Raw genomic sequence first — 15,182 nt, forward strand, 5'->3', positions numbered from 1 at the left:
TCTTAAAGGGGACATATCATGAAATTCGGACTTCTCCCGTGTGTAAGTGCTATAATCAGGTCCCCTGTGCTTCTACCAACACAGAAAACATGAAGAGTGAAACCCAGTTTGTTTTGGTGAGCCTTTCTCTGCAAGCCTTGATCAGAATTCACTCAGGAAGAGGATCTTACTATAATATTATGGCCCTTAATCTGCACGTTTACACACACCAGCTGACATGTGGTCCCACAGGCGACAACAGAGACCAGTTCCAGCAGAGACCAGTTCCAGCAGAGACCAGTTCCAACGCAACGGCTCATTTGCATTTAAAGGGACACACCCAAAAAGGAGCAAATTTGACAAACCATAATAAAAGATCTGGTATTTTGAGCTGAGATCTCTCAGACACACTCTGGGGACGCCACAGATTTATATACATCTTGTGAAAGGGGAATAATATCTCACCTTTAAAACGCATGTTTTCAGGCTAATACAAGACTTGATCTCCATATTGACAGTGATTCTGAGACAATAACTGTTAGACCGTATTATATTGGTGGCTTAAACACACAGTGCTTGTTAAACGGGGGTCCAAACGGGGGTGCGTTCAGCTCGGCACCCAACAGTGAACACACACACACACACTTCCAGACACACAGTTAAGCCTCTTTACACTCGACTGCACACACAGATCTGGGCTTGAGTCGATGGGGGAAGGTACCACAGACCTTCTACACACACAACCTTCCCAGAGTGCACCAGTGAGGCGTGACTCGACGCCTGGGAGCAGGACACAGGCCATAAAAGTGGAGAGATAAATCTCTGTAGATAATTGGCGTGACCCCGTTCACAGAGGAACAGTGTTGCACTTCTAGAAGAGCGTTCACACCGAGAGAATGCCATCTTTGGGTTAAATATGTAGCTATAGGTCAAAGTTGAGCTCTACATCTGATTGCCAGAATCTGAAAACACAGTTACATGTTAACAAGGGGTCACGACAACCATTTCCTTGCTGGCATGAGTTGCATGATTCCTCACTCACACACACACACACACACACGCACAAGGAAATAAGACGACTTCTGTTTTAATCAGACCAAACCTCATTAAGTGTCTCGCATGCCCTTCTCCCCTAAGGCCGGAAGTGACGGGTTAACTGACATGTGCTGCTCTAGTTCAGCTGGTTTGGCTTGTCCGCGTCCTATCCCTCCCACAGCCACGCTTTCCAGAAACATCCATGCACAAACTCGAACTGAAAGCAAAAGACTGTGTGGAGTGACATCTGATCACTGTATGCGAGGCTGATCGATGTGAACTGGCTCTCTAACACCTGCATCTAACTTTAGTTACACACACACACGCTTATATGCCCGCGCGAGGCTTCATGGGAAGATGAACTAAACCTCACAGGTACTGATTTAAAGCGCACACACCGCATCAGTCAGCGCGAGCTCGACTAACTTCATCCTCTGGAGTGAATCTCTGCCAGCAGCTTCAACATTAGACACGAGCACAGATCCATATCACGATCAAAACACACTCTTAACGACATGAAGCAGCTTTCAATGAGGAGTTGAGCTTTTCTGACATGACACCTGCATCTGTTAGCTTAGCTCAAGCGGCTAGCTGACCAACTAGCCTTCAGGTCAACGCGCTTACTCTCCTTTTCACCCTCCATATATCCCCGCTTTCTTGCGATACCCCATCGCTAAACACTCTGCAGGTGCGCAGAAAGGCACACAGGTGTGGTAAAGGCTGGTGTTTGCGGTGTAGTGTACTCACCCGTGCTCACTGATACAGCTCTCCGCCTGCGACTACAGCGCGTCACGTGTGGCTGTGGACGATGAATCCCCACACACAGGCCCCGCCTCCCGCACGATTCGATTGGCTGCGGAGTTCAGCGTGGGCACGCCTCTCAGACCGTGCGCGATGATGATTGGTCAGATTTGACGTCTGTCACAGACTGTGTCTCCGCCTCCGACCTGCACCTCGTGGACGCCGCTGATTGGCCGAGGCGTACACGGAAATACACGCTCATTGGACACATCACAGCAGAAGCGAAAGATGACGGGTTTGATCACTTCATGTCTAGCTTTCAAAAGTGTTCAATGCTTCATTTTTTCTCACTTATGACATTAGGAATCATAAGGAATATTATTTAATCAATCTGATACTTCTAATATTTAATTTAGTGCATACATGTAAAAATGTGGGTAATGAGCATTTTCATTAAGCATTTTATATTTTTAAAACTGTAAGTATTTGCTAACTTTTTAATGAACTTTAATTCTATCTTTTGATTATATATATATATTTTGTTCGTTTGATTTGTTTATTAACATACCTTTTTGGCTGTATTTGTAAATCTTTAAAACCAACGCATTAAAAAAAGAAAGAAAAATATGACTAATATTTATAAAACAATCAAACACCCACAGCTCGCCTACATTACATTACATTTTATAGCATTCAAAACTTTTGACAAAATTTGTCATAAATGTTTGAATTCAATAAAATTAGATTTGTAGACAAATGCAATGCTTTCTTTTCTCTTTCGAGGATGATTGTGTCTAATACACAGAGAGATACCTTCATTTAGTACAACATCACTATAAAATCTTTGGTATTTTGAGAGAATAACTGCATGTAGAGTCATTATGAACTGACAGTATGTAATATAATCACACTCCACTGAGATTATGATCTTATTGCATCTGTGTAACATCACCAGCAATAATAACCACTGACTCCCACTGTATGGATATAAACAATAATAAAAACCAGAGACATTTCTCAGAATATCTAATAAAAGGAAGTTACAGTAAATGGTATTAAATCTTCATCCCTTAAAGGGACAGTGCACCTTCTGTCATCATCCTTCTGCTGAACACAAAAGAAGATATTTTGAAGAATGTTTGTAACTAAACAGTTGATGAACCGCATTGGCTTCAATAGTATTTCTCCCATATGGAAGTCACATGTTCAGCAGAAGAAGCTCGTCCAGGTGTGGAACAGCGATGGTTTTCGGGTGAACTGTCCCATTGTGGAAGCACTGGTATATCGAGATGTGAGTTTCACAGGGTTCAGTGTGTAGATCACTGACATCAGATCAGTCTAAACTGTAAAGCTGCTTTGAAACGATGTGTGTTGTGAAAAGCGCTGTACAAATAAATGTGAACTGAAATTTGAATTGTTTATTGTTCTGCGAGTGAAACTGAGCTCAGTGTTCAGGACACACCTGCAGTGTTTCAGTTGACCATCATCATCATCATCATCATCATCATCATCATCAGTGGTGAGACCGGTAGAGCGAGACGAGTTCACTCGCACTATAAACACGGTTAGTCTCACAGAAACTGTGCTGGAGGGGCAAAGGCATTCACAGATACAAGTGTTTCAATAGTAGGATATCATTTGTATCTCGATTTATTGTCACTTGTTTTAAACACTTCCACACATGCATGACCAAACTTACTGTATTTACTAGTTGCCATATCAAGAAACAATTGAGCCAAAACTCAGAAATCTTTGAAATATATCACTGACCATTTATTTGACCCCAGCAAAAGTATGTACATTTTTCGTCTGTTTTTTTTTATTATTTTTTTTTATTTAGGCAAATCTGATCTTAATTTTGATCTTATATCTGTTATTTAACAGTTGAGATAGTTGTTTAATGCTGATCTAACAGCAGAAGACACTAGCAGGGTTTGAACCGGGGCATGTTGTCACACTGCGTTACAATGAGTCTCTATTAGAACTATGATATTCTATTCTAGACTTTTATCAATTCTGTTGAGAAACCAGAAGAAAAAGGTGAATAAAGACTGAGAGTCAATGTTCTGTAATGATTAATTATTATTATGTTTTGAAATGTGCTGTATAGCTGTGTTTTCCCGTGTTTGTTGTCAAACTCAAAAATGAGTTTATTTTTAATTATTAAAAAGTTCCATTATTTTATAAGAAAAAGTTAATAATTGTATTTTTTTGAGAAAATATTTTAATTTGTCTAGTATATTCTTTGATTAGATCAGATAATATTTTAATCTGTCATATGGTCGTGTTATAATGTGCTCCACCTATGGGGCATGTTGTCACACTCACGTCCATTCTTTCAGGGTAAATCAAGGAAAAAGTAAACACTGTATTAATGAAACAAAACCACATTGTTGTACTAGACATGTGTTAGATGAATGAGGGGAAAAATATTAATACTCTGAACCCTAAGCAGATTTAGCCTCCACAAACTGAGAAAGTGTAGGTTGTGCCCCACTCTCTCCTACTTTGCTGTTTAACAGCATATAAACACAAGTCAAGTTTGGACTTTGACTTTATTTAATTCAGCTGCGCATTACATGTTCATCTGAGTTTATGGATCAAACGGGCCAATCAGGAGAAAGCGATGGAGCGACAGTGAAGCCGTCGCGAGTCACGTGACTGATGTCGCAGCGATGCCGAGGGTCACGTGATGTTCTGCACAAATCTTCTGTTTCTTTCTTACTTCTGCTCCAGATCTCCTCAAACGCGCTGGTCCTCCTCTAACACTCAGGGCTGAGCTGATGTACAGAAGTGTTTCATCAACTAAACGCATGAACGCATAGCCTATCAGAGCCCGTGTGCAGCATCTGACTGCATATTAATCATTTCTGTTATCAGACAGCAGGCTGAGTGTGCAAACACCCGTGCACTGACACACTGAGCTGAACGGGTCCGTTATGGAAATATTCTCTGAACATTCAAAACATTCTTGGTGATGACGTCATGATGTAATTATGGGAACGCTACTTTCGAACGTCCTGAAACATTTAAAAAACGTTCGATGAACGTCTAAAGAAACCGTTTCAGAAAAAACACCCCATGAAGGATGTATAGGTGAAGACCTCCGATGCAATAGCCTCTAAAAGCCCCTAATGTCACAAATGAGATGCTAATATTGATTGAATGCTGTCCGCTCATCAATACTCTCACCTCAGACTCACTAAACCCCTCAGCCCGTTCATAATGCCGGTCCTTAGGTGGAAACATAGGAGCCTGATAAAAATGTTAATATTAAACTAAAACTTTGGACGAACTTAGAGGCCTTTGCATCTGAAGTCTTCACATGTTCTTGTACTTCTGTTTTGAGAACACGATTAAAGACTTTGAAAGAGCTGAACTATTATCGTTACTGGAGGAGCGTTTGCTCCTAACTGTGAGAACGGTGCTGTGTCTCACATGAGCTCTGCACTGCGGCACACTCAGCCAGGAGAAGAGGGGAACACACCTGTACCTGTCCTCACTGAGAAGAAAAACACGAGGGAACGCTTTACTGTAAGGTGACGTAGTTACACGTCATTCCGTGTCAACTCAACTAGAGGTCACCAGATCATATTTTTGATTTTGTTCATATTTTTTCTGAAGACAGACAAAAATAAATCGCGATGGAAGCCAAAATATTAAATATCACAGATGTATATTAATTGAGTAATCCGCTATTTTGTAGGGATTTTCACCTGAGATTTGGAGCCAGATTATAGGGGTGGAAAAATGACATTAGAAAGACAGCAGCATCATTGTTTTATTTTTAGATTTGCAGATCTATTAGTGAAATCTGTTGACTTTATCAATCTTTGTTGCATTATATGCCAACAGTGACCGCTCAAAAATGGCAAAAAGCCCTTAAGCACTGTAACAAGAAGTAGAAGTATGAAAGATATCTTAATATCATTTTAGATTCTGGTTCTTAACAAACTTTTCTTTTGGTATCTTCCTTTTAAAGGCCCTCGATGGTTCAACCCCAGAGATATGGTGATCTTAGTGCGGCTCACTGAGTAAAATGGTCAATTGTGCACATGGTCAGTGACCAAAAACCAAATGTGGGTCACTTTGCATAGAGAAATGTATCTTGTGTTTTCTATCAGCTCAATTGCATTGAACTTAACCTGTCTGAGTGTTTTTATAACATGCCTGCAACTCTAAAAGTATTAAAGTTATCTTAATATTCGTCTAAATCCCCATTCTTAATGGACTTTTCTTTTGTAATCTTCATTTTTATCAGGCTCTATATAGTTCAATCCCATAGATATTGGGATCTCAAAGCAGCTCCATGTTCAAATTGTTGAATTAGATTTTCAGTGGTCAAGAACCAAATGTAGGTAACATTTCAAACAGCCGTGTTTAAATAAGAATGTCTGAAGAACAACACTGAAACTAGAAATGGATCTAGTTTCCCTCGATCAAGACAACTGAACACAACACACATCTCTGAGTGCCCAAAACAAACATTTCCCTGAGTTTACATGCCTGTAACTCAAGAAGTGTTCAAGATATCTTAATGTCCTCTTAGAATCTTGTTCTTATGAAACTTTTCTTTTGAGATCTTCATTTTTAAGGCCCTCGATGGTTCAATCCCAGAGATATTGGGATGTCAATGTGGAAACTTGTAGTTACGATACTGAGTATCTGAGTAAGTGACCCACGTTTGGTTTTTGGTCACTGAACATGTGCACAATTGACCATTTTACTCACTGAGCCGCATTGAGATCTCCATATCTCTGGGGTTGAACCATCGAGGGCCTTTAAAATGAAGATACTAAAAGAAAAGTTAGTTGAGAACCAGAATCTAAAATTATATCAAGAGATCTTTAATACTTCTTGAGTTACAGGCATGCAAACTTGAGGCAAAAACAAAACAAGAAGTGCTTTTTCCCATTTTTGAACCGTCACCGTTGGCGAATAATGAAACAAGGATCGATGAAGTCAACATGTTTCACTAATAGACCAGCCAATGTCTGTGGAATAATGAAATAATGATGCCGCCATCTTTATAAAGTCATTTCTACACCCCTGTAATTTGGCACCAAATCGCTGATGAAAACTGTCATTTTAACCCTCCTCTACAAAACAATGGATTACTCAGTAAATATACATCTGTGATATATTTAATATGCATGTCTTTCTTCAGAAAAAAATAATAAAATGTAAATTTGAGCTGGGAAGTTTCTGAAATCTGGTTGATTTGACACGGAACGACATAGTAATAACAGTAAATTATGCATAATTAACCAAATCGTAACTCTAAGTAGGCTACATGTAGTTCATTAATATCACTTCACTTTGAAATAAAGCTCAACCAATAATAATAAAGTATCTGTATAAATGAAATGATTGATTGATTTAATGAACAGAAGAAGAGATCAGCAGCATACTCTAGTTACAATATACGTTCCTCTTGCGCCTCTGTGGACGGACTTTGGAAACACACGCCTGTGCAGAACTAACACATCTCTAGCGCGTGTGTGTACTCTTCATGTATCCTCATAAATACAATACATACACACCTTTTGGAGTAGCCTAAACAGAAGCATGTGCCAACTAATGTACAACACAAACTGAACTTTGAAAATCAAATGTCGAGTAGGAAATTAAGAAGAGTCCTCCACTCCAAAAGCAGCATTAGTCGAAGTCCAGGTGTGTGTGTGTGAGACGGGCGAGAGCGTCCAGGAGCCCGTGACGACAGACCAGTGTAACATCAGGAGCTCAGCCGTGAGCTTATGTACATATAAATACAGTTTACAAAAGACAGCGTCGTCATCATCATCATCAGTCTGTGTGTGTGTGATCCTCTGCTGTTTCCAGCAGGCGGCGCTACAGGACCGGTGTGTGTGGAGCAGAGAGAGAGCTGGTCGTCCCGCACCAGAGAGAGCTCAACACACACACACACAGGTGTTGATGAACATCCGTCACTCCGCTTTCTTGATGAACATCTGGACACACACAGAGAGAGAGAGAGAGAGAGAGAGAGAGAGAGAGAGAGAGAGAGAGAGAGAGAGAGAGAGAGAGAGAGAGAGAGAGAGAGAGAGAGAGAGAGAGAGAGAGAGAGAGAGAGAGAGAGACAGACTGTGAGTGTGTGTTTGCACATGACGTGGGGAACACTGGGCTATATGTACAACAGAAAAGGAAAAAAATGCATTTATAATCAAAATACAAATTATAAAATATTTAGGTAACACTTTACAATCAGGTTCATTAGTTAACATTAGTTACTGTATTAACTAGCATGCACTAACAATGATCAATACATTTGTTACAGTATTTATTAATTGTTAATGTTAGTTAATAATAATCCAGCTGTTCATTGTTCATGTTCACAGTGCATTAACTAATGTTGACAAATACAACCTCTGATTTAATAATGTATTAATAAATGCTGAAATTATTATTAATATTAATAAATGCTGAAGTGTTGTTCATTCATAGTCAATGTTTCTAAGGTAGTTAACTAATATTAACTAATGAAACATTATTGTAGAGTGTTACCAATATATAATATACAAATACAATTACATTTACATTGTAACAAATTAATATACAATAAAATTGTATTTATTCAGGGATGCACTAAACTGATCAAAATGAGTGACGGTGAAGACATTTATGAAGTCACTAAAGATTATATTTCAAATAAATGCTGTTTTCCCCAACTTTCTATTCATCAAGGAATACTGTATCAGGGTTTCCATAGGAAAAACTGTTTTCAACACTGATAATAATCATAAATGTTTCTTGATCGTCAAATCGTCATATTAAACTGATTTCTGAAGGATCATGTGACACTGAAGACTGGAGTAATGATGCTGAACATTCAGCTTTGATCACAGGAATAAATTACACTTTACTGTATATTCACATAGAGAACAGCTGATTTACATTACAATAATATTTCACTGTTTTACTGTATATTGATCAGATAAATGCAGCTTTGGTGAGCAGAAGAGCCTCTTTCAGAAATGAATGGCAGTTAATATTATACATTACAGTGAAATTATATTAAATTGTAACAGAAATTAATATAAACTAAAATCCAGTGCCTTATACTGTATATTATCTCACAGTTATATAATATTTTGTTGCTCTTTTTACTGATTTACTATGTGTTAAACTCTAAATACAGTAAATCTAATTCCTCTGTTTTTGATCATAGCTGATCTGTGTAATTTCTAATTTACTCTAATTTTGATGAGCTTTTGATATATTGTACAGAATCTTGTAGCCATAAAAATAAAGCTGACATTGACATTTGTACCTGATATATGTTACAATGGTCTATATATATATATATATATATATATATATATATATATATATATATATATATATATATAAACACGATGCATTAAAAGCAGGGGGGGTGAAAACATTTGAACAGGATGATGTCCAAATTTGTCTTATTTTGTTTAAATATCACAGTCTTTCATTCAGTACTGTCCTTCAGAAGCAACAGAAGACACGTGCATGTTTTACCTCGATCTTCAAGTCCAGAAAGTGTTCACCCCCGCTCTTAAAGCCTTCTGGAGCGTCAGTGAATGTGTGAACCTCCTGTAACACTTGCGTTTGAGTCCCTCAGTCGTCTTTTTGTGAAACGATGGATCTCAAAGTCATAAAATCACTGAAAGAGTTCAAATATGCAAAAGATGCTGGAAAACTGAAGGGTTTCTCTGTAGACCGTTGGGCCTCGAGAACACCCATCAGGAACAGGAGAACAGTCGTGGATCATCCAGGGAACGACACACAGTATTCACAGAATCAAGGAGCTGTACATGTGAACCGGCCATTTATATAAATTCAGCTTTTATTCTGTCTTATGAACTATGGTAAAAAAACCATTCACCTTTAGTCTTATTGCATTTAACATTTAATTGCATGTGAATATCATGAGCAAAACTCTACAGGCTGAAGAACACTTACAAGAGCAGCGTTTGCCTGAGGTTTAGAAACACCACAGAAGAACAGCTAGACTAACTGATATACACTTAAAGCACTATTAAAGACAATTAACACTCAGTGATTAAAAAAAAACAATAAATTACACTCTGTGATTAAAATTAACACTCTGTGATTAAAAAATAACATAATAAATTAGCAATCGCAGCAAATAGACACAACTGAGCAAATATACGACTGAAATAAACATTGGTTTAAGATGTTCAGGTATTCAGGGTCAGAAACTAATCAAATGTAGAATAACACTGGACTTTATTAATAAAATATACATTAGAAATATAGTTACACAAGTTATTCAGTCAAGAACGAGTGAATCTTCTCTGTCTGTTGTCTGATCAGTGTTATTATAGAGACTAGGGTTGCCAACTTTCTGAAATGGAAATAAGGAACGGGGGGGGGGGGGATTTAAAAATAACCCCTGAAATGATGACTTCTGGTGAATATTGTGGAAACTAATTGATATTTAGATATATATTTCATACATTACAGCATATTATAATAGGCTTACAACTTATTAGGCCTATATATTTATAGAATAGCAAAGTAGGCCTAATCAATATACAAGACTGAACTACATAGATCTGAAATATAAAGGCTAACATGGTCATTTTGCCAACAGTGAACCATGGATTTGTTTAGCTTATAATACGTTTAAAATAGGCTATATCATTCAAAACTCATCGGCTCAGACTGCATTTGAAGAAAAATAAACAACAGTTTTCTGTAGCCTTGTGTGAACTTATGCACTAGAATTAGACTTCTAGAATGTTCTTTCCAGTGCAAAAAAAATCATATTTTTAATTTAATTAGACAACATTTTAAGGAAGTGTAGTGCAAATATCTTTATATAATTATACTTCCATAATAGTTAACTTTCTTTCCAATGCAAAACAACAATACATAAAAAAACAGCTAATAAAGAAAATCTAAAATATTGCACTGGAATACTGCATTCAAGCAACACAACAGCTGTATGTACTGTATATTTCTGTGCTCTTTTCTGTTTCGCCGGCCGCTCTAGTCATTTTCACATTTCCCGCTGTTGTCACTTGTCGTCATCGTTGCTACGACACGTGACTCTCAATGACTGAAACGACCAATTAAAGGGCATTCTCTGATGATGTTAAAAACGCCACGCTGATCATAGACAAACAGGGGGACAAGTTAATATCTGCCGCACCGTCGGGCTTTGCTTTTTTTTCTTATCATAGCCTACAATTGTCTTCGTTCATAGTCTGATGTGTCTGTCATGGATTTGCACTGAATTGATTCTCAAAAATATGGAACAAAGTGCGTTCCGTATCAGTTCAATACGGAACAAGACTTTTATGTGTCAAATACGGGACGATTCCGTATTATACGTAACGGTTGGCAACCCTAATAGAGACGCCGCAGGAATATTAGTGCTGTCACTTTAAGAGCTGCACTGATCCAGTATACTGTCACACACACACACACACTGATCCAGTATACTGACACACAAACACACACACTGATCCAGTATACTGACACACACACACACACACACACTGATCCAGTATACTGTCACACACACACACACACTGATCCAGTATACTGACACACAAACACACACACTGATCCAGTATACTGACACACACACACACACACACACTGATCCAGTATACTGTCACACACACACACACACTGATCCAGTATACTGACACACAAACACACACACTGATCCAGTATACTGACACACACACACACACACACACTGATCCAGTATACTGTCACACACACACACACACTGATCCAGTATACTGACACACAAACACACACACTGATCCAGTATACTGACACACACACACACACACACACTGATCCAGTATACTGACACACACACACACACACACACACACACTGATCCAGTATACTGTCACACACACACACACTGATCCAGTATACTGTCACACACACACACACACACTGATCCAGTATACTGACACACAAACACACACACTGATCCAGTATACTGACACACACACACACACACACACACACACTGATCCAGTATACTGACACACACACACACACACACACACACACTGATCCAGTATACTGTCACACACACACACTGATCCAGTATACTGATACACACACACACTGATCCAGTATACTGACACACACACACACTGATCCAGTATACTGACACACACACACTGATCCAGTATACTGATACACACACACTGATCCAGTATACTGATACACACACACTGATCCAGTATACTGACACACACACACTGATCCAGTATACTGATACACACACACTGATCCAGTATACTGACACACACACTGATCCAGTATACTGACACACACACACTGATCCAGTATACTGACACACACACACACACTGATCCAGTATACTGACACACACACACACTGATCCAGTATACTGACACACACACACACTGATCCAGTATACTGACACACACACTGATCCAGTATACTGATACACACACACTGATCCAGTATACTGACACACACACTGATCCAGTATACTGATACACACACACACTGATCCAGTATACTGACACACACACTGATCCAGTATACTGATACACACACACACTGATCCAGTATACTGACACACACACACACACTGATCCAGTATACTGACACACACACACACTGATCCAGTATACTGACACACACACTGATCCAGTATACTGATACACACACACTGATCCAGTATACTGACACACACACTGATCCAGTATACTGATACACACACACACTGATCCAGTATACTGACACACACACTGATCCAGTATACTGATACACACACACACTGATCCAGTATACTGACACACACACACACTGATCCAGTATACTGACACACACACACACACACTGATCCAGTATACTGACACACACACTGATCCAGTATACTGATACACACACACTGATCCAGTATACTGACACACACACACTGATCCAGTATACTGACACACACACACTGATCCAGTATACTGACACACACACACTGATCCAGTATACTGACACACACACACACTGATCCAGTATACTGATACACACACACTGATCCAGTATACTGACACACACACTGATCCAGTATACTGATACACACACACACTGATCCAGTATACTGACACACACACTGATCCAGTATACTGATACACACACACACTGATCCAGTATACTGACACACACACTGATCCAGTATACTGACACACACACACACACACTGATCCAGTATACTGACACACACACTGATCCAGTATACTGACACACACACTGATCCAGTATACTGATACACACACACTGATCCAGTATACTGACACACACACACTGATCCAGTATACTGACACACACACACTGATCCAGTATACTGACACACACACACTGATCCAGTATACTGACACACACACACACTGATCCAGTATACTGACACACACACACACTGATCCAGTATACTGTCACACACACACACTGATCCAGTATACTGACACACACACACACACACACACACACTGATCCAGTATACTGACACACACACACACTGATCCAGTATACTGACACACACACACACACACACACTGATCCAGTATACTGACACACACACACACTGATCCAGTATACTGACACACACACACTGATCCAGTATACTGACACACACACACACTGATCCAGTATACTGACACACACACACACACACACACACACTGATCCAGTATACTGACACACACACACTGATCCAGTATACTGACACACACACACACTGATCCAGTATACTGACACACACACACACACACACACTGATCCAGTATACTGACACACACACACACACACTGATCCAGTATACTGACACACACACACACACACACACACTGATCCAGTATACTGACACACACATACACACTGATCCAGTATACTGACACACACACACACACACACACACACACACACTGATCCAGTATACTGACACACACACACACACACACACACACACACACTGATCCAGTATACTGACACACACACACACACACACACACACACACACACACACACACTGATCCAGTATACTGACACACACACACTGATCCAGTATACTGACACACACACACACACACACACTGATCCAGTATACTGACACACACACACACACACACACACACACACACACACACACACACACACACACACTGATCCAGTATACTGACACACACACACACACACACACACACACACACACACACACACACACACACACACTGATCCAGTATACTGACACACACACACACACACACACACACACACACACACACACACACACACACTGATCCAGTATACTGACACACACACACACACACTGATCCAGTATACTGACACACACACACACACACACACACACACACACACACTGATCCAGTATACTGACACACACACACACACACACACACACACACACACACACACACACTGATCCAGTATACTGACACACACACACACACACACACACACACACACACACACACACACACACACTGATCCAGTATACTGACACACACACACACACACACACACACACACACACACACACACACACACACACACACTGATCCAGTATACTGACACACACACACACACACACTGATCCAGTATACTGACACACACACACACTGATCCAGTATACTGACACACACACACACACACACACACACACACACTGATCCAGTATACTGACACACACACACACACACACACACACACACACACACACTGATCCAGTATACTGACACACACACACTGATCCAGTATACTGACACACACACACACTGATCCAGTATACTGACACACACACACACACACTGATCCAGTATACTGACACACACACACACACACACACACACACTGATCCAGTATACTGACACACACATACACACTGATCCAGTATACTGACACACACACACACACACACACACACTGATCCAGTATACTGACACACACACACACACACACACACACACACACACTGATCCAGTATACTGACACACACACACACACACACACACACACACACACACACACACACTGATCCAGTATACTGACACACACACACACACACACACACACACACACACACACACACACTGATCCAGTATACTGACACACACACACACACACACACACACACACACACACACACACACACACACACTGATCCAGTATACTGACGCACACACACACACACACACACACACACACACACTGATCCAGTATACTGACACACACACACACACACACACACACACACACACTGATCCAGTATACTGACACACACACACACACACACACACACACACTGATCCAGTATACTGACACACACACACACACACACACACACACACACACACTGATCCAGTATACTGACACACACTGATCCAGTATACTGACACACA

The 15,182-nt window shown here is 40.0% G+C and overlaps 2 protein-coding genes across 3 annotated transcripts in view; both read right to left on the reverse strand.

Annotated features, from left to right (window-relative positions):
• canx (calnexin) overlaps nucleotides 1-1,832 on the reverse strand; it is a 28,382-nt gene extending 26,550 nt beyond the window's left edge. The window contains exon 1 of the mRNA XM_081383558.1: nucleotides 1,762-1,832. The gene's annotated coding sequence lies outside the window, so the exon portion shown is untranslated. The remainder of the gene's footprint in view (nucleotides 1-1,761) is intronic.
• Nucleotides 1,833-6,582: 4,750 nt separating this feature from the next.
• mgat4b (alpha-1,3-mannosyl-glycoprotein 4-beta-N-acetylglucosaminyltransferase B) overlaps nucleotides 6,583-15,182 on the reverse strand; it is a 155,912-nt gene continuing 147,312 nt past the window's right edge. For both annotated transcript variants that reach the window (XR_014031423.1, XM_081383568.1), the window contains one exon: nucleotides 6,583-7,724. Coding sequence is in view for 1 of the 2 variants with exons in the window: in XM_081383568.1 (XP_081239694.1) it covers nucleotides 7,701-7,724 (24 nt within the window). In the remaining variant the exon portion in view is untranslated. The remainder of the gene's footprint in view (nucleotides 7,725-15,182) is intronic.

The sequence above is a fragment of the Scardinius erythrophthalmus genome, assembly GCF_964197995.2.
Source record: "Scardinius erythrophthalmus genome assembly, chromosome: 13".
In the NCBI taxonomy this organism is placed as follows: Eukaryota; Metazoa; Chordata; class Actinopteri; order Cypriniformes; family Leuciscidae; genus Scardinius; species Scardinius erythrophthalmus.